This window comes from Lathyrus oleraceus, chromosome 7 (assembly GCF_024323335.1).
Source record: "Lathyrus oleraceus cultivar Zhongwan6 chromosome 7, CAAS_Psat_ZW6_1.0, whole genome shotgun sequence".
Taxonomy (NCBI): domain Eukaryota; kingdom Viridiplantae; phylum Streptophyta; class Magnoliopsida; order Fabales; family Fabaceae; genus Lathyrus; species Lathyrus oleraceus.
The window spans coordinates 547,006,007-547,027,346 of NC_066585.1; the positions used below are offsets into that span (position 1 = coordinate 547,006,007).

Sequence of the window (21,340 nt, forward strand, 5' to 3'; positions counted from 1 at the left end):
TATTGAATGTTTGAATAATTAAGAAATGAAATGCCCAAACATATCACATACACAAACATGTTTCAAGCACACGACACATTTAGTCAATAGAATAAATACAACCATGTATACTCAAAAAGAAATAAAATAGGGTTAGAACGATCATAACAATATAGACGATCTAGGCTTAACTTACTGCACACGAGAATGATAAATAATCAACAACAAGAATATCATAAGCTTTGAAATACGAACAATCATATATTAATTGGATACAATCTCCTTTTGCGCGTCTGAAGAATACTATCAAACTCTCCTTCATAAGGCTTCAGATAAACTTTGAATGTCGATGGTTTGATTATCATTGCTTGACACAACTTGTTAATACCGAATAACTGATTCAACTCTTTGACGATTAATAACACTTTAAGGAGCATAATTTATCCTTGAATATTTTGTAATTGTTGAAACTTTGGAGAACCATTGCCAATAATCATAAAACTGCCTTCATCTTCTTTTTACAATAACCTTGGAAGAATATGTGACTTAGAAGATGATTTTTCTCTTTATCTCAAAAAAATTCTAGCATGTTGTAGTGTGAATGAATGTTCATATTTGATTAAGATCAATCAAGATCAAACTTTAATACATAGTGTCAGGTTTCCGGTTATACTGCACACACCTCAAAAGATTGTCAGCTCAATCCTGGATGAATCAAAACTTAGATAATATCTTAAATACAATTAATGTTTGAAGAATATACTAGTAAGGTTTTACTTTAAGTTAATCAATGTAATGCATACAAAAAATAATCATACATTAGTAAATCAATGTAGATTAATTGGAATTCATTGAATTGCACAAGCTTCTAAACAGTTATAAAAACTCGTCTAGGATCAAAGGAACTATATCCTCAACTTTTGGAGTTGCAAGACTTTGATCAAAAGCCCGACTCTGATATCGGTTATTGGATGAGAATATGGACACAAATTTGTATAGAAGGGGGGGGGGGGGTGAATATAAACTTTTCCCTTAAGACTATTGCAAAAACATTTTAGGTCTCATAAGTGAAATCAGAGATTTTAAGAAGCGCGAAAATAAAACACAAAAACAAGAGAGCTTGGAAGCATATCAATGAATTGTACCAAATGAAATAATACATGATGTTATTAAGTTCTAGATTGATTCTAATACAATTCAATCACAAGACAACCAAGTTGCTTTAAACAAAGCGATTTAAAAACTTTTCACATAGATATTCTATTAAAATAAAATTTGATTCATGATAATTATATAAGATTGATACACCATAGACCTAAGGCTATACATAAAATCTCTATAATCACAGTCTAACTTATGTGGCATACAATAAATGCAATTATTCAATAGATATATTAATGGATGCTAGTAAAATAAATGAGATAAGGGAAGAAGAAAAGATACACATAAATATATATAGTGGTTCGGCGTTCGTCCTTTCTTTGCCCACACCACTCATCATTTGTGTTAATTAACCACTGGAAAATAATTAGGATCTTCCACTATTTTGATAAGTTTGATACAAGCATTTTGGTTACAACGAACTATCACACGATAATTCCCTCTATTGATGCAAACACTAAAAATGCTAACAAAAACAAGATCTCTAAAAGATCTTGATCCAATAACGTTGTTATCCACAATAACCTGCTCTAAGTAATCGTCTGTAGCAATCCACCTGATCCCACTGATTTCTTATCCGAGCGATTGTCATTAGCTAAGCATTGATTGAACAACAACCAACTTTGTTTGTGAGCAATCTTTCTCCAACTCCACCAAAGAAGGATAAACTTCATTTCCGCCTTACATATAATTGATACTTGATCTCGCCAAAGTTTTCCTTAGAGTATATTGAAACTCTCCCCTTTATAGACAATAATAAAGACCAAATTGCATTCAAGAAATGATACACGCACCTGTTACACACAACAAACTTCACACAAAAACATTAGTTACTCTAACGTACCATTAGTCTCCTTCAACGCTCAATCTTTAGAGATGAAGGTCCTCAACAATGGAAATAAAATAAGGATGAAGATGATGAATAATGCTAGAATATATCACAAATAATCTAAAAACACAAGGTGTTAGTCAAGGGATTAAATGAATGTGAATGAAGAACATACACATAAGGTTCTCTCAAATTTATGGGTAACGAGTCTTGATTCTTGACTGTTATCATGAGCTTAATTAATCATGAACAACACAACAAGATTAACTAAATCACACTCTCTAATTCACTCAAAACAATAACAAATTGCACAAGACAAATATGCAACAAAAAAGAAGTAAATCTAACATGGATTACGCTCAAGAGGTTGTTCTAGAGAAGAAGAGAAAAATTCATGGTGATGGGTATAAACTCACTAAGGAGAGAAGAAGAATTAACATTTTTGTCTCTATGGGTTTCACCCATATATTTCACACACTTGTTGCTTTCCCAAAAGAAATAACTATTTAAATCAAGGATGGAAATTTGGTCTTGTGAAACTAATATAACTTCATGGAGACAATTGATTCAAATCAGTATTTGACTAGATTCGGATCACATGAGGTTATTATTCGAATCATGTTCATTTTATGATTCAAATTAATTTGTATAGAGGCAATTTCCAATTTTCACAAGGCTTCTGATTCGAATCATGATTAACACTTGATTTGAATCAAGTAACTCAACATCTAGATTTAAAAGTTCTAACTTGTGACTCAAGCCCTGCCGGATGAAACGACAAAGTAACAACTTTCTAGGATAAAAAATAAACAAAATCATGGATCAAAAGACTCTTATTTAATTGAGCAAGACAGGTTCTTAGTGATACAACAACAAAATAGCCGAAGCGATTGTAATTCAAATGAAATACGAATAAAGAACAAACACACAAATATTAAATGAAAATCAAATTACAAATACATAAATAAACTAAAACAACTACAATTCAAATTGACAAAAACATCAAAACAAATAAGCGATACCATATGATACTGTGATTGAACTTTCAGAACACACATTAGCACGGATTTTGTGGAACATATTCCTCCATCTCCAGGTAAACAAGTCATCTTTATTATAGTGTATAGGCTTAGCAAGTATGCACATTTTATGGCTTGGCTCACCCTTACATTGCTCTTGATGTGGAACAACTTTTTCTTGACAATGTTTTTAAATTACACAGCCTTCTGGAGACAATAACTAGTGACAGAGATTCTCTCTTTCTCAGTACCTTATGGCAAGAAGTTTTTAAGTTACAAGGAGTGGAACTGCATAACTCTTTTTCATACCATCCTCAAAATGATGGCCAAACTGAGATGGTAAATAAGTGTATAGAAACTTACCTAAGGTTTATGACTGCTGAACAACCAAATCAATGGTGTAAATGGTTATCTTTAGCTTAATGGTGGTACAACACTAATTATCATTCAGTTACCCATACCACTCTTTTTGAAATAGTGTATGAGCAATCTCCTCCTATCCACTTACCCTCCCTTCCTAATTCTATTGCAAACCTAAATGTGGATAGAACTCTGTTGGTCAAGGAGGAAGCTATTAAACTCCTCAAACTTTACCTATTACGTGCTCAAAACAGGATGGCACAATAAGCAAATAAGCAAATAAGCACAAGAGCGATCAGGTGTTTGCTATAAGGGATTTTGTCTACCTTAAACTGCAACCTTACACACAAATTTCTTTGAAATCTCATGGTGTTCATAAGTTACTCCCCAAGTTTTATGGTTATTTTATGATTGAAGATCACGTTGGAGCCATTGCTTATAAACTCCAACTTCCCGCATCTGCTGCAATACATAATGTATTTCATGTTTCATTGCTAAAACTTTGTTCAAATCCTCATGGCCAATATATCTAACACTTAACTCCTTTTATAAGTCCTCAAGACAAAACCCTTTTAGCCATTCTTGATAGGAAAATGGTGAAAAGAGGTGACATAACAACTACTAAAGTATTGGTACATTGGAATGATCTACCTCTTCACAAAGTCACTTGGGAATTTTACTATGATCTAATCCAAAAATTTCCTGATTTTCATCCATGAGGACATGGATGATGTGAAGGGGAGGGTATGTAATACGATTTCATAATTCATTTAATTGTCTTTTTCCTTATTTTGTTTTTTTCCTTAAACCACCCTTTTAAGCATTTTAGAAGGATAAGGTGTCAAAGTATGTTAGATTTTATTTGCAACGATGGGTTGGTATGTTATCACTTGTTGTATTTAGCCATTATGGAATTATGAGTGAAAGCTATCCATTTGCAACAAATCAAATCTTCTTCTCTCTTAAGCTCTCATTCCCTCACACTAAACTCTCCATCATCAGATAACGTTCAAACTTTCGATTATATCCGATGTTGAATTAGGATATTAATGGTACACTTCCTAATATTCAATGAGTGGGTACCATTCTCTCTATTTTATTTGTGATGTCTATTGTCCACTAAAGAGCGATATAAAATAAATAGTTGTCTAATACTTTAAAACTTGTCTTATCCTATTATCTTATGTTTGAATTTGTGATATAAGATAGAATGAAATAAAATAAACTATTAATTAATAAAATTTTATTATTTAAATTTATAAATAATGGATGAAGTGAAATGAAAATAAAATCTATTTCATCACATCATCCTTTTTCATTCCATTCGATTTAGGATATATCCAATTGAATAAAATATTTTTTTTTAATAAAATAGTCAAACAATAGAGAAAAATTTATATTTCATTTTACTTAGCTTCATTCCGCTCCATTAAGTGCGATATGTTTCATAAATGTTTTATATAGATATTCAATTTATTATTTAAAAAAAGAATTTAATTGAAATACATTGATAGTGTAAATGAATTTTACACGGTTAATTAATAATAGACGTTGGATAGAACAAATTTAATTTTTATTTTAAAAATCTATACAATAATACAAATGGATGATAATCATGAATCAAAACTTTTTACACTAACCGTGCATAGTAATTAATCTTTTAAAAAATCATGTAATTAAACTTTTTACATTTTTAATTTAATGAAAAAATAGAAGTTAATTATTCTGGATGAGGACGACCAACCAGCCAATAGAGGCAAACGTTACTTCAACTTCAAACTTTAAGTCTTCACTCATCTTCACTTTCTCTCATTCCATCATCAACCCCCAAATTCCAATTTCAAATCCCACAAACTTGTTCAACATCTTCAATCACCACTTCCTCCCAAAAATTCTACTTTGATCTGTGCCTGATTCAGGTTTGTTATGCTTTTGTTTCTTCATTATAGATCTTCTTTCAAACTATGATCTGTGGTTGGATTTCATGCAATGAAGTTGGAAATCATGAAATTTAACTAAATAAGCAACTGGGTCTCTTTGTTAAGTCAATTCCTCAAGGAAAGTTTTTGACTTTTTTCTTGGGTCGGTTAGAATCATGAAATTACCATTTTCAGTTTCAGCATTTGCTTTGTGTTTTCTTTCTGTTTTTTTGGTGATTGTTCTTGCTAATTCACAAATTTCTGAAGAAATGTATAGATTTGATAAGAGATCTCATGTAAGCTATAAGTATGATAGAATTGATGAAGTTCAGAAACAATGCGTGTCTGTTTTATCTGCTGCATCTGAATTGAGGTTGGGATATAGTGGTGTTGTTGGTATGAAAAGAGAGTTTTCTTTTGTTAATGGGGATTGGATTCAGGAGGATGGTAAGTTTCCAATTATGCCATTTGATGATGCGGATTTGCCGGGGATGCTACCGGGAGATCGTAGTAGTCCGATGAAATTGGTGTCTTTTCGAGTAACGGATGTTGACCATGCTCATCGATTGAAGAAGTCCATCCCTATCAACGGTTTCATGGTGATGGGGATTACTAGAGATGGTAGTTTTATGGAGAATGTGTATGGTGATGGGAATCTTGATTTTCGGTTATGGCCTGGACATTCTCAGATTTCGATTCCTTTTCAAGGGGTTTACACGGAATCGAAGAGAAACGGTGGGGAGAGAGTGTTGTGTTTGTTAGGGAACACTATGCTTCCGACTCGTGAAACCGATCCTGCTAATCCATGGGAATGGATGAAGAAGAATCCTAGTGATGTACCTATGTCGGAGGATGATCAAGTTCTGCTGATTCTTCGCTATCCATTGACATTCACTTTAACAAATAGGATGATCACCGGAGAGTTAACAAGTTTGAACCGTGATTCAAATCCTAAATACTTTGATGTGGTTCACATATCGTCACAGTTGGGTAGCTCAGCTAAGTACACATTTGGCTCACAACATATTCTATCCAAAGCATGCGATCCATACCCGTATAAAGATAATCTGACAAATAATGTCATTACTGTATACAAAGGGACAAGGTTCTGCGAAATCCTCGAAGAAGTTACTAGGGATAAACCTTTATCTGTTGTACCAAACTGGAGGTGTAACGGCACCGACGATTTCTGCAGTCGATTAGGTCCTTTTTTGTCGGATGAGCGAATCAAATCAACACATGGAAGCTTTCAAGATGTCAAACTTTATATGCAGGATGTTATCTGTGAGCAAACAGCTGGTAATCGTAAGTCTGGCTCCACTATGGTATCTGCAGTTTTTAGAGCAGTTTCTCCATCCGAGAATCGATATAATGCAGCAAAGAGATCTGGTGTCAACAACATGTCGCTTGCCACTGAAGGAATCTGGAAATCTTCTAGTGGACAGCTTTGTATGGTTGGTTGCCTTGGACTTGTCGATGCCAAAGGGAGTAACTGTAATACTCGGATTTGTTTGTATATACCTACCACTTTCTCCATAAAGCAACATAGTATTATTTCGGGAACTTTGTCTCCTATTAATAGCAATAGTGACTTTTTTCCTCTATCATTTGAACAGCTTGTGCAACCTACAGAACTCTGGAATTATTTCATGTTCACTCATCCAAATTACAGTTACTCCAAAATTAATCTTGCCGGCACGATCCTAGAAAAAAATGAGCCCTTCAGTTTTTCAACCGTCATTAAGAAATCATTGCTAACTTTCCCCAAACTTGAAGATGATACATTCCAAGATAGTCTGTCCCTTCTTTCGGAAGATCTCACTTTTCATATCCCAGGTTTTCCCGATCCTATGCCTCGTGTGCAGGCCCCAAGAGTTGATATTCAGATGGAGATTCTCTCTGTAGGTCCCATGTTTGGGCGTTATTTTGACGCTCAAAATGGTTCTACAGTGGAACAACTAGATACACCGAATCAAGGAAATGCCGCTGAATATACCGAAAAACAGCTTCTTTTAAATGTATCGGCACAACTGAGTCTTAGTGGAAAAGGTTATAGTAATTTTTCCATGCTTTTTCTGGAAGGTCTTTATGATCCACATGTTGGAAAGATGTATCTTATTGGTTGCAGAGATGTACGAGCCTCATGGAGCGTCTTATATCAGAGCTATGATCTAGAGGCTGGAATGGACTGTTTAATTGAGGTGGTTGTTTCTTATCCTCCGACAACAACTCGGTGGCTAGTCAATCCCACTGCCACAATTTCTATAGAAAGTCAAAGGACAGACGATGATGGCCTTCGGTTCAACACAATAAAGCTCCAAACTTTTCCAATCATATACAGAAAGCAACGCGAGGATGTCCTCTCACACCGAGGTGTCGAAGGGATTCTCCGAATCTTGACACTTACATTGGCAGTTGGTTGCATTTTCAGCCAACTTTTTTACATAAAGCACAATGTGGATTCTCTTCCATATGTATCTCTTATTGTGCTTGGTGTTCAATCTCTTGGTTATAGCATTCCTCTAATCACAGGTGCAGAAGCTCTTTTCAAAAGAATGGTTTCGGAGTCTTATGATGTGTCGTCATCTGGTACTTTGGAGAACAGTGAGTGGCTCCATATCATCGATTACACTGTGAAACTTTTGTTGATTGTATCGTTGCTACTAACTCTGCAGCTTTTTCAGAAAGTGTGGAAGTCTCGAATCAGATTACAAAAGCGAACCTCTTCTGAGCCCCGTTATGTCCCTAGTGATAAAAGGGTACTTCTTTGTACCTTCATTTTACATCTTATTGGTTACGTAATTGTTATGATAATTCACAGCACGAAAACCAGTCCGAAACATCTTAGAGAAAAGGCATATATGGTTGAAAAAGAAAATTCTCATTCGTTGCCAGATTGGGCCGCGGAATTGGAAGAATATGCAGGTCTTGTGCAAGACTTTTTCTTGTTTCCTCAAATCATCGGAAACTTAATCTGGCAAATCAATTGTAAACCACTCAGGAAACTATATTTTATCGGAATCACTCTAGTAAGACTTCTTCCTCATGTATACGACTACATTCGAGCTCCAGTTCCAAATCCTTACTTTTCCGAGGACTCAGAATTTATCAATCCAAGTTTGGATTTTTACTCGAAATTTGGTGACATTGCTATCCCTGTGACTGCAATTATTCTTGCAATTTTGGTCTATATTCAACAGAGATTGGGCTATGACAAGTTGAGTCAGGTTCTGACATTTGGGCGATATAAGCTTCTTCCGGGTTTCAGATATGAAAGGTTGGATTCTAAGTCGTTTGAAACTGAACTAGTTCCAGGCATCAATGGTGGTGGTGAAAATGAGAAAGAACAAGTTGATGTAGAATGATGTAGAACTAATCTGTGTTACTGACAAAAGCTATCGTGTTGCATACTTACATCATTACATTACATGCATGAAAAGTTAGCACAAAGTTTTTTTTTGGGAATGTATTATAATGTCTATGAGAAGTTGAGTTTTAAATACAGAATAAACAAGTAAATTGTGGTTTCAGCGTGCAACTTCTGATTCTTTTTCTCCTTTTTTTAATGCTTTTAGTTCTTCTATATTGTTCTAGAAACTTACTTTGCTTGCTGTACTGTACTGGTTACATATCAACAGACCATATCCATGATTCCCTTAAAAAAATTTAACTTTAAGGACAAGCTTTTGATTTTGTCTCTCTTTCACTTGTTTCCAATTATTTTTCATTGTTTTATTCCAAATGTTTGATTTATTTTCTATATTCACCAAACTCACTGTGACCCTGAACGATGGCCATCGTCATAGGGATAAAAGGTGAGAACTATTGCCTCCTTTAGATTGCTTGTGGTGGTCAGAGTAGTCGGAACGAGGATGGTGGTCTTTTGGTCGAAACGAGGATGGTGGTCTTTTGGTTTGGAGAAGAACAGTAGTGACTTTAATTGTCCTCAAGTATGAAGACTAGGATATTTCTTGAGTAAATCATAGTAGAACTCCCATATAGCTTGAGAAGAAGACTCCCTTTTCTATTGTACTAACAGTATGTCTTAACCATTTTTCTCTCGAGCATAAGCTCCGGTTCCTTGTTAGCCGTTGGAGTTGGGGGCAGGTAGAGGTTGGAATGAGGGACTTTGAGGATTCACACAACTTTTACATGAGATAGATGAAACGCATTGTGTATTATCATCAGTACGGGTAATTCTAATTGATAGGCAATTGGACCAATGCGATTAAGGATTTTGAAAGGGTCATAAAATTTAGGAGATTTTTTAATGCACCCTTTGTATTATTAGGACACCATATGGTGCACAAGTTGGAGATGATGAAGATGAAAGAAGAGAGAATAATAAACTTCAATTACTCTTACAAAACGGTTACAACAAATGATTATGCACCCCCACTGCACACAATGCACTCTCATTATATATTTTGATGTCTACTAACCGTTGACAGTTACAATATTTATATATGCAAACAATAATGTCACATATGCAAAAGTGTTAATCTACACTAGCTAAGTTAAGTTTAACAAAAAACTAATATTATTACTATTGAATATGAATTACTTTTAACACCGACCCTTAATTCATATTCAGCTAATCAAAATTAACAATACCAATTTCATCCCTTAAATGAAGAAATTGATCAGTCTCGATCGCTTTCGTCAGAACATCTGTCAGATATTTTTGGGTGCTATAGTGCATAACTTCTAGCACTCCATTCTAAATCTGACTTCTCAGAAAGTGATACTTAGTCTCAATATGCTTGCTTCTCACATGCAGTATTGAGTTCTTGGCAAGATTGATTGCAAACTTGTTATCAATCATCAGCTTCAGAGACTTATTTACCTCGATCTTCAAACCCTGCAGTAAATTTAGAAGCCAAACAGCTTGACATGCATCTACAACACCTACAATATATTCAGCTTCACAGGTTGACAAAACAACAATTGGTTGCTTCTTGGAACAAAAAAAAATAGGACTTCCTAGATACTTAAACAAATATCCAGAAGTATTTCTTCTGTCAACTCTGTCTCTACACCAATCAGAGTTTAAGTAACACGTCAGCTATGAATTAGTATTTTCTCTAGAACGGAACAAAACTCCATACTTCAGAGTCCCCTTAATATATCTTAGAACTCTGATAACAACTTGGTAATGAGACTACTTAGATTTACTCATGAACCTACTAACCATTCCAACTGCATAACAAATATCAGGTCTGATATTACACAAATACCTCAGAGATCCAACTAACTGCTTGAAAGATGTAGCATCTACATCATCACTTTCAGAATCAGAGTCCAAAATTTGTGATTTTTTTCTAAAGGTGTGACTGCAACCTTATAATTCATCAGGGCAAATCTTTTCAAAAGCCCAAGTTCATACTCCAGCTGATGCAAAATGATACCTTTCTTAGAGTACAAAATCTCCATTCCTAGAAAATATGTCATATTTTCTAGATCAGTTATCTCAAACTCATTCATCAACACTTTCTTGAACTTAGCCATCTCATGTTCACAACTTCATGTTAGCAATATGTCATCAACATACAGACATACCAGAATCATATTGCCTTCAGAAGTATACTGAACATAAATGCCATACTCCATCTCACACTTTTTGAATTCTTGGAGCTTGAAAAATGAATCAATTTTCAGATCCCAAGTCTTATTTCTTTCTATAGCCTGAAGTTCTTTCATGGCCTTCAACCACACTTTCTTCTTGAGCGCTTCTTCAGTACTCACTGGTTCAAAGTCTACTAACATGGCACACTGAATGACTTCTTCTTCAAAGTCTACTTCAGTATCTTGCAGCATGTCAAACTCTATAAATATTCTTGGAATCTTTCTGATTCTTTGTGGCCTCTGAACTTGTTCAAAATCTTCTTCTGATCCTGGAAGAGTATCAGATGCCGGAACCCCAGAAGTACCACCTTCAGAGGCATGACCACCTTCAGAGTCTAGAATATTCCCAGAGTCCAGGTCTCCACCAGAGTCTGAATCACCATCAAAACCTGGATCAGAATCAGATTCACCTTCAGAGTCCGACTCGCCTTAAGAGTAAGACTTACCTTCAGAGTCACCTTCAAAATCATCTTTTGATTCTGACCCATCTTTAGAACCTTCAGATTCTAATGTATCTTCAGAAGTTAACTCACTAGAGTTGGATCAAGATTTACTCTAATCCCACGCTTCTGATTCCTTCACAATAATATCTCTACTGAATTCAACCTTGTTAGTGACAGGACAATAGGGCTTATAAGTACATGTACTGTGGTAGCCTACAAGCAATATAACTCTGCTTTTGTCATCCAACTTCCTTCTTTTAGCATCTGGAACATGTTTGTAACAAACAGAATCAAACACCTTTAGATGCCTCACACTTTGCTTATCTTCAGTCCACTTCTCTAAAGGAACAATTTCCTTTAGTTTCTTGGTTGGACACCTGTTGAGCAAATATGCTGCAGTGGCAACAACTTCTCCCTACAAGATGTGAGTGAGCTTCTTCTCCTTCAACATGTTCCTTGTCATATCAAGAAAAGTTTGGTTTCTTTTTCCAACAAGACCATTGTGCTGAAGAGTGTATGGAGTAGTCACCTCATGCCCAGTTCCATTCTCCTCACAAAACTTTCTGAACCATGTAGATTTATACTCACCTTCACCATCAGTTCTGAGAATTTTCAGCTTCTGACCATTCTAATTCTTAGCCTTGATTCTGAATTTCTTAAATTCAGCAAACACCTCGTGTTTGAACTTTATAAGGGATACCCACGTCATCCTTGTGAGCTCATCAACAAATGACACAAAGTATTTATTCCCTCCAAGTGAAGGTACTGGAAATAGCCCACACACATCAAAATGCACCACATCCAGAGCATGCTTTGCTCTTTGAGGCATTTCAGATGCAAATGGAAGTCTTAGTTGCTTCCCTCTCATGCACACATTGCATGATTTCTTTGGCTTCTTATTTGCAGGAATTCCATGTACTAACTTCTTTGAATTCAGATGCTCTAAGCATCTAAAGTTCAAATGACCAAATCTTTTGTGTCACAACTCACTTTTCTTCACAACACTTGTTGCACTAAGTCATTCAAAGTTTTCAGTTTTAACATTCACTTTGAATTTCCTATTCCTCCCCTATTCTGACTTCATAATCATCTTTTGATTACAGTCATACAACTTCAAAAGATTGTCCTTCATGGTAACTGAAAATCCTTTCTCAATTAATTTAACTAACTCATTAATACCAGGAACATACCACACATTCTGAATCAATGTTGTTTTACCATTATTCAAAACTAATATGACATTTCCCATACCTTCAACATTGAGGTATTTATCATCACATATGATCTTTATCCTCTTTTTAGAGTCAAAATCAATCAGCCATTTCTTATTTCCATTAAGATGATTTGAGTAGCCAGTGTCCATATACCACCGGTCTGCCAAATACATGACATATGATTCAAAAGACATAAATAACACAGATTCATCATCAAATCTCTTCTGGCTAAATTTGCTTCTTCTGACTTCCTTTCCTTGTTTGACTAATAATTAACAGCAAAGTGACCAAACTTCTTACAATAGTAGCATTGAACTTTCCTTTTGTCATACTTCTCCATCCCCTTCTGAGCATTTTTCTGCCTTTCAGAAGTTGAGATTTTTGACTTCTAAACACCATCATATCTCTTCTTGACTTCTGACCGAGATTGCTTATGATATTTATTACTAGAAGGTGCTTTCAGAGCCTACTGCTCTACCTCCATTTTAGAGTTTCTCTCAGTCATATGCAACTCTTGTGCCTCTAGACTGCTTTGCAGCTCTTCAATTATCTTGGTGCTAAGATTCTTATAATGTTCAATTGCTACAACGCACGTATCTGTTACATTTTCTAGAAGTGAAATCGAAATGTAATCATCCTTGACAAGATCAAGAACATCTTGGGCGTCAAACAAACATGTATCTGAATCATCCACTGATTCCAAATCTTTCCATCAAGCACTCAAAGCTTAATACTCAGATTGCTGTTTTCGTTCATCTTCAATCTTGTGCAAATCACTCAGATCTCGCCAAACGCTAGTGTTTCCCAATCCAGTAGGATCAAGAAATGTGTTTCTGTTATGATTTCGATAAAAAAATCAACACGAATTCAATAAACAAAATCGATCACACAACGCCTCATCGTTCACTTGTGTTTCTCGGTGTTTCCCTATGGATCTGAACCGGAGCTCTATATATCAATTGTTGGTGCACAAGATCAAGAAGATGAAGATGGAAGAAGAGAGAAAAGAGAGAGAATAACAAACATCCACTACTATTACAAAATGGTTACAACAAATGGTTACACACCCCGCCACACACAATGCATACACTCAGTACATACTCTGTTGTCTACTAACTAATGACAACTACACTGTTTATATATACAAACAATTATGTCACATAGGCAAAAGTGTTATCCTACACTAGCTAGGTTAAGGTTAACGAAAAACTAATACTATTACTACTGAATATGAATTACTTCTAACAATATAAAAATACAAAAATGTCCCAAGATTTCAGAGATGCATCTCCGGACACACCATGAGTCAATAGAATTATGACTTAATGTGAAAAACTGTGGATATGCATCTTCGTGTACATTCCGGAGATGCATCTTCGAATGCCATTTGTTCTAAAACGCGCTAGAATCTCTTCTCCTTCCCCATTTATATAAAAAAAACTTTAAGCATTTCTCAAACTCTCTCAACTCACATTCTCTTAAAATCAATCAACCAAGTTCAAAGCTTCTTTCGTCAACATTAAGTACATCAAAGAGCTCATTCAACACTGAAGTAAACTCACAATTTGTAAGTTTTTGATTTTTGTAACCTTTTTTGAGTTTTTGTATAAATTTGTAGAAATTGATGATTATGTATTGAAATACATAGTTTATGCATGTTTCATAGTTGATAGATTATGAGAAATGTGTTTGATAGTTAAAAGTAACAGTCAATGCATTATTTTTGGTGGTCTGCATCATCGTCATTGACGAAGATGAAAGTTATAGGAAATTTCAGAGATGCATCTCCGAAAGTTTTCAACATTTGATTCCCAAGAACCGTAGATGCATCTCCGTAATTTATCTGTCTATTTTTGTTTTGCTTTTATCATTTGTAAGGTTGCTTGTAGTAATTGTGTGACACTTGTCTGGTTTACTTACAAACATTATGGCTGATAAAGATGATAGACTGAGGCATGAGAGGATTGCACAACATGCATATGTCTGAAGGGAAAATGTCACGTTTCAGAGGCTCCTTTTCCCTCTAGCTGATTCATACGGAGGCGCGACTTCTAGGGATCATATATCTCCACCTTATCCTTCCCGTAGGAGACAGATGTCACCTAGTGACACATCACTGCCTCCATCTTCCTGTATGTGACAGGTTTCACCTATTCAAACACCAGAGGTATCTGAGTCACCGGATACCTCTCTCTCTCTCTCTCTCTCTCTCTCTCTCTCATCTTCATCTTATTTATTCCGTTAATGAAATTTGAGTTGAATTAAAGTTCGAAATTAGAGAGAATCATAGATTTTGGTTCTCGGGGTTTGGGAAATACGAGTGTTGGTGAGAACTGAGTGATTTTCACAAGAACAAAGATGAGCAGAGAAAATGGTAGCTTGAACACAAAGTTTCCAGTATTCAACGGAAAGAACTGGAACCAATGGTCGATTTGGATGTGTGTGTTATTTGGAGCTCAAGATGTTCTTGATCTTGTCAATGACGGTTACACACCATTTATAGAAAATGCAACAGAAGCGTAAAGAACAGCACAACATGAAATAAGGAAGAAGTGTCAAAATGAGTTGTTCTATATCCATCAACGTGTGGATAAGAAGGTGTTTGACAAAATTGCTAATTCAACAAAGGCGAAGGCAACGTGGGATACATTAGTGAGGTGCTATGGTAGTGAAGCATTCGTGAAGAAGGTCAAGTTGAAGTCCCTACACAAGTAATATGAAAATTTCAGCATGAAGAACAATGAGAAGGTGCATGATTACATCTCCAGAGTGATTGTGGTCACGAATGAGATAAAGTCTTATGGAGAAACGCTCTCTAAACAAGTAATCATTGAAAAGGAAATGAGATCATTTCCTCCTATATTTGATTACATAATTGTATCCATATAATTTTATAAAGATACTAGCACCATGAGAATTTAAGAGTTCATAGTGGTTTAGAGGCACAAGAGTTGTGTCTGACTGAAAGAAACTATGACAAAAAGTTAGAACAGGCTCTGAAATCTCAGACTCTGAAAGCTTCTTTTGGAAAGAAGAACTCGAAGAAAACATGGATAGAGAACAAGAAAAAGTATGATGATGGTGTTCAGAAGTCAGAACTCTTCAATTTTGATAAGAAACATTAGAATGTTCAGAAGGGAAAGTAGAAGTTTGACAAGAGAAAGGTTAAGTGCTACAATTGCAACAAGTTTGACCATTTTGCCATTGATTGCTGGTCAAAAAAGGTTAGCAAGGCTGAAGAAGGCAACATAGCTAGAGCATATTCTAATTATGAACCTGTGCTATTGATGGCACCTGAGAATGTAGGTGGATCAATGGTATACTGGTGGTATATGAGCACTGGTTGCTCAAATCACCTAACTGGAGACAAACAATGGCCGGTTGATTTTGACTAAGGGAAAAAGACCAAGATAAGATGTGTTGATGATGAGTATTTAAATGCTAAAGGAATGGGAAATGTCCGAGTTAAGTTGAACAATGGAAAAACTACATTGATCAAGATGTATGGTATGTTCCTGGCATGAACAACAAACTGATGAGTGTAGGTTAGTTCATTGAAAAAGGATTTTTCAATAATCATAAAGGACAATCTCTTGAAGTTGTATGCCTGTAATCAAAAGCTGATTATGCAGTATGAACTGGGAAAAAACAGAAACTTCAAGGTGAATGTTGCAACAACAGACACTCAATGCCTTAGTGCAAGAAGTATTGAAGGTGAAAGTGAGTTGTGGAACAAGAGATTGGATCATAGGAACTACAAAAGCTTAGGGCATATGAGTTCAAAGAATCTGGTACATGAAATTCCTAAGATTGTGGCACCAGAGAAATCATGTGATATATGCATGAGAGGCAAGCGACCAAGATTGTCATTCTCATCAAAAATGCGTCCAAGAGCAACTCATGCTTTAGGTGTGGTGCATTCTAATGTATGTGGTCCATTTGAGGAACCTTAACTTGGAAGGAACAAGTACTTTGTGTCATTTTAGATGAGTTCACAAGAATGACATGGGTAACACTCATTAATTTCAAACATGAGGTGTTTGCTGAGTTTAAGAAGTTCAAAGTGAAGGTTAAAAATCAAAGTGGACAAAGGTTGAAGATCCTCAGAATTGATGGTGGAGGTGAGTTCAACTCAACAAAATTTAAGAAGTTATGTATGGAACATGGTATTGAGCATGAGGTGACTGCTCTATACACTCCACAACATAATGGCCTTGCTGAAAGGAGGAAAAAAACTAAGCTTGACATGACAAGGAACATGCTGAATGAGAAGAACCTACCTAAGCAATTATGGGGTGAAACAATTTCCACATCAGCATATGTTCTCAACAGATGTCCAACAAATAAGTTAAAGGAAGTAGTTCCTATTGAGAAGTGGACTAGAGGAAAGCAAAGTGTTAGCCATTTCAAGATGTTTGGTTATGTATGTTACAAACATATACTAGATGCTACTAGAAGAATATTGGAAGACAGAAGCAAAGTCATGTTGCTTATAAATTACCACAATGCAAGTGCTTATAAGCTCTATTTCCCAGTTACCAATAAAGTTAAAGTCAATAGAGATGTCATAGTGAAAGAATAAAAAACATGGGTTTGAAGCAAGTTTCAATCCAACTCTAGTGAAGTGTCAACACTAGAGTCTGATTCTACCTCTGAAGGAGATTATGCCTCTAAAGGTGACTCTGAATCTGAAGATGATTCTGACTCTAAATAAGAGTCTGAATTTGAATATGACTCTGACTCTGAAGATGAGTCTGACCTTGAAGATGACTTTGACTTTGATGGTGGATATGACTCTGAAGGTATAACTTCTAAAGGCGGATCTTCTAAAGGTAATCCAACCTATGAAGGTGGAACTTCTAAAATCGGTCATGCTTCTGCAGGTTTTCAAAGACCATAAGAGTTACACAAATACCAAGGAGACTTATAGACTTCGGGTTGCTGCAAGATACTGAGATTGATTCTGAAGGAGAGGTCTTACAGAGTACCATGATGGTGGACTTTGAACCAGTCAACATCAATGAAGCTCTCAAGAAGAAGGTGTGGGTGAACGCCATGAAGGAAGAGCTTGAGTCCATTAAAAGAAACAAGACATGATAATTGTCTGTTTTACCTCAGAATAAGAAAGACATCAGTTTGAGATGGGTTTTCAAGATAAAGATGAAGCCAGATGGTTCAATTTCTAAGCATAAAGCAAGGTTAATAGCTAGAGGATTGCTACAAAATTATGGTTTAGACTACTTTGAAGTGTTTGCACCTATAGCTAGACATGAAACCATAAGGTTGGTTATTGCTATATGTGTAAATGGGAATTAACCTTTGATCATTTAGTTGTAAAGTCAGCTTTTCTAAATGGTCAATTGCAAGAAGAAATTTATGTGTAACCACCTCTTGTATTTTTGAAAGAGAACAAAGAAGGGATGGTGTACAAGATGCATAACGCCCTGTATTGGTTGAAACAAGCTCCAAGGGCTTGGAATTTGAAGATTGATTCATTTTCAAGCATCTGAGATTCAACAAATGTGAAATGGAATACAATGTGTATGTGCATCATACTTATGAAGGAAATGTGATTTTGGTGTGTCTTTATATGGATGACATACTTCTGATAGGGAGTTGTATATCTGAGATAAACAAGTTCAATAAGGTGCCGATGAAGTCATTTGATATGACTGACATTAGAAATATGATGTATTTTTTAAGGATGGAGATTTTGCATCATGAGAAAGAAATTATCATGTACCAACTGAAGTATGAACTTGAGTTGCTGAAGTATTTGAATTGATGAATTGTAAGTCAGCAGTCACACCTGCTGAGACAAATCATAGTCTGCTCCAATTCTGATAGTGAGGATGTAAATGCTACAACCTTCAAATAGTTGATTGACTGACTGAGATATCTATGTAACACCAGACCTGATATTTGTTATGCAGTTGGAATGGTGAGTAGGTTTTTATAAGTAAACAAAAGCGGTCACATTACCAAGTTGTAGTCAGAATTCTGAGGTATGTAAAAGGGACTCTGAGTCATGGAATTTTGTTTCCATCTGGAGTGTCAGATGCTGTTGAGTTAATATGCTACTCAAACACGAACTGATGTGGTGAGAGAGTAGGCATAAGAAATACTACATGATACATGTTTATGTATTTGGGAGCCCCCATTTCTCGGTGTTCTAAGAAACAACCAATGGTTGCATTGTCAACCCGTGAAGCTAAATACAGAGATGATGCTTTGTTAGCTTGTCAGGCTGTTTGGCTGATGAATTTGTTGTATGAACTGAAGTTCAAGGTGAGCAAACCAGTCAAATTGATGATAGACAACAAATCTTCTATAAGTCTTGCGAAGAATCAACTATTGCATGAAAAAAGCAATCACATTGATACTGAGTACCATTTTCTGTGCAGTCATGTTCATAATAGAGTACTTGAGGTTGTTCATGTCAGCACTCAGAAGCAACTTTTAGATGTGCTAACCAAGACAATCAAAATTGAACACTTCAACAATTTGAGGAATGAAATTGATACTTTGGATTTTAACTTGAATGTGAATTAAGAGATGGTTCTAAATGTAATTCAACATTCAAGATTAGTTTCATTTGCATTTAGTTTTGTATTTGAATTAAAGTTTAGTTTGAATTTGAGTTTCATTTGAGTCTTTCTATAAAACTCAAATGAAAGTGAATTTATAACAGAATCTTACACATTTCCAAATTGAGAAACTTTTGTAGAATTTTGTTTTCTCTCTTTCTCTCTTATTCTTTCATCTTCATCTTCTTCACTCTTGTGCATTGTTAACGGAGTTTCATTGTTGAACTCCAACGCATACACTTGATGTCAGATTTCAACCTTCCTAGCCAATATTACTACAATTTCTCGTGTATCAAATTTATGAGTAATTAAAAATGGATCAATAATTTTTACACATGAATGATTCTTATCTCATAATTGAGGGATCTTCATATCTTAAAAAAACAGTTAAAAAATTTCAAAAAAATTACCCGAATACTATACTTAGATATAAGTAATTCGTAGATCTAAATTAACATATCTATAAAAGACATTACACATTAAGAACCGAAGTTAAACCGATAATCTCTTGCTGCAAAAGTTAATTTTTTATCAATAAATCAACTTTCTTTGACAATATACACGAATTTAAATCAATAAAAATATTAAATAATATGTGTTTTATATTTAAGAATAATAATATTTTAAACATACACACAATCAGGAATACTTTTCGCAAATGTATCTTTTGGATTCTAATAGTATTTGTATCCCTCGTATTCACGTAGTCTTTGACTTGAAAATTTAGCTTGATATTTTGAGTTAAATTAAAACTTCTTTTTTAAATATAATTTTTGTTTATGTTTAAGACGGAAGAGAATATGTTGTTTTGAAAAAAATAGTGTATTTTCTCATAGTTAAATAATGTGTATTGTGTGTAAACACCTAAATAATACTACCTCCGTTCCTATTTGTAAGAGACAAATTGTAACTTTCTTTTGGTTCTTTTTATAAGAGACACATTATAAAATTAAATTTTATTAATTGAGAAATCTCATTTATACCCTTAGTAAACAAAATGCAATATTTATTATTCATTGGGCATTAATGTTTTGAAAAGAACGTGCTATGTATATTCCCCATACACATAATGGGTATCTAAAGACAAACCTATTCAGTTTCCATTGATATTAATGATTTGGAGGGAAGATTAACGTGTCACACAGTAATCAATATATAAAGAGATTGCTCACCATTTTCATCTGCCATGGACTTAATTCTAGTAGATGAAAACTAAATTTCTAGTATGATTGAAATGAAACACCAACTCTCTTTATATAAAAAAGACAAAATATACTACCAAAATTGGTGGAAAGATTATTTTGGTTTTTAAAATTTGGTGGGAAGATGTATAAAAAAAATAGAGGGAAATTTAATTTGCATCTAATTTTTCACGATGAGAATGTGGAAAGCCAATTTTTTTGTTGTAATTATTTTTGGATAGAATAAATGCTGACCAATTTTTATTATATCAACATTTGGCTTAATTATAACATTAATACTACTAAATGTTTAATTTAGGGGTATTTTTGGAAGTACAAGTTTATTTTTCAGAAAAATTAATTAAAAAAAATATTCCTTGATTTGTGTGATTTCTTATGTTTGTCTCTTACAAATAGGAATGGAGGTATTATTTATTTGGCATACAAGTATTTTTGTGGAAGCCATGAGATAACATTGAAGTGACAAAAGTTTAAGGTAGACAAGAATATAATAACGTTGTTGGTAGTACCGATTATTAATGAAAGTTGAATGTGATTTGGCAATAAGTCAAAGATGGGTAGTCACCACATTTATTTTGCAAACAATTCATAATCTAAGCCTAAGCGCACATGTCAAACTTTTGCCATCCCAATATTTCTAAACTTTTCTTCTCATTTAAGGTATCTAGTTAAAGAAATTCGGTTAGTGTCCAATTTATTAGGGGAAAGAAATTCTAACTTGGCATGACTTCTTTTTCTCGAGAATCATAAACAAAAAAACATTTCATGTTTACTCTATTCAATATATACAATATTTAAAAAAATTGATTTTATATATATATATATATATATATATATATATATATATATATATTAGTTAAAATAAATAGGAATGACATTTTTATAATTTAAAATTTATCGCGATTAAATTGTAGTTAAATAGTGTTTTAAAGAATATCTGTAGTTAAATAAAAAAAATTATTTTTTTGTCGTTGGTTAAACTGCGACTGATTTACATCAAAT

General features: G+C 34.5%; 1 protein-coding gene across 1 annotated transcript; it reads left to right on the forward strand.

Annotated features, from left to right (window-relative positions):
• The first annotated feature begins 5,074 nt into the window (after positions 1–5,074).
• On the forward strand, positions 5,075–8,797 carry LOC127107634 (uncharacterized). The gene has a single exon (XM_051044931.1). It carries the CDS (start codon positions 5,444–5,446, stop codon positions 8,630–8,632), a length of 3,189 nt encoding a protein of 1,062 aa, XP_050900888.1. The 5' UTR covers positions 5,075–5,443; the 3' UTR covers positions 8,633–8,797.
• The last annotated feature ends 12,543 nt before the right edge of the window (positions 8,798–21,340 follow it).

Excerpts from the sequence above, each read along its gene's own strand:
- LOC127107634 (XM_051044931.1), top strand. The coding sequence starts at position 5,444 with ATGAAATTACCATTTTCAGTTTCAGCATTTGCTTTGTGTTTTCTTTCT.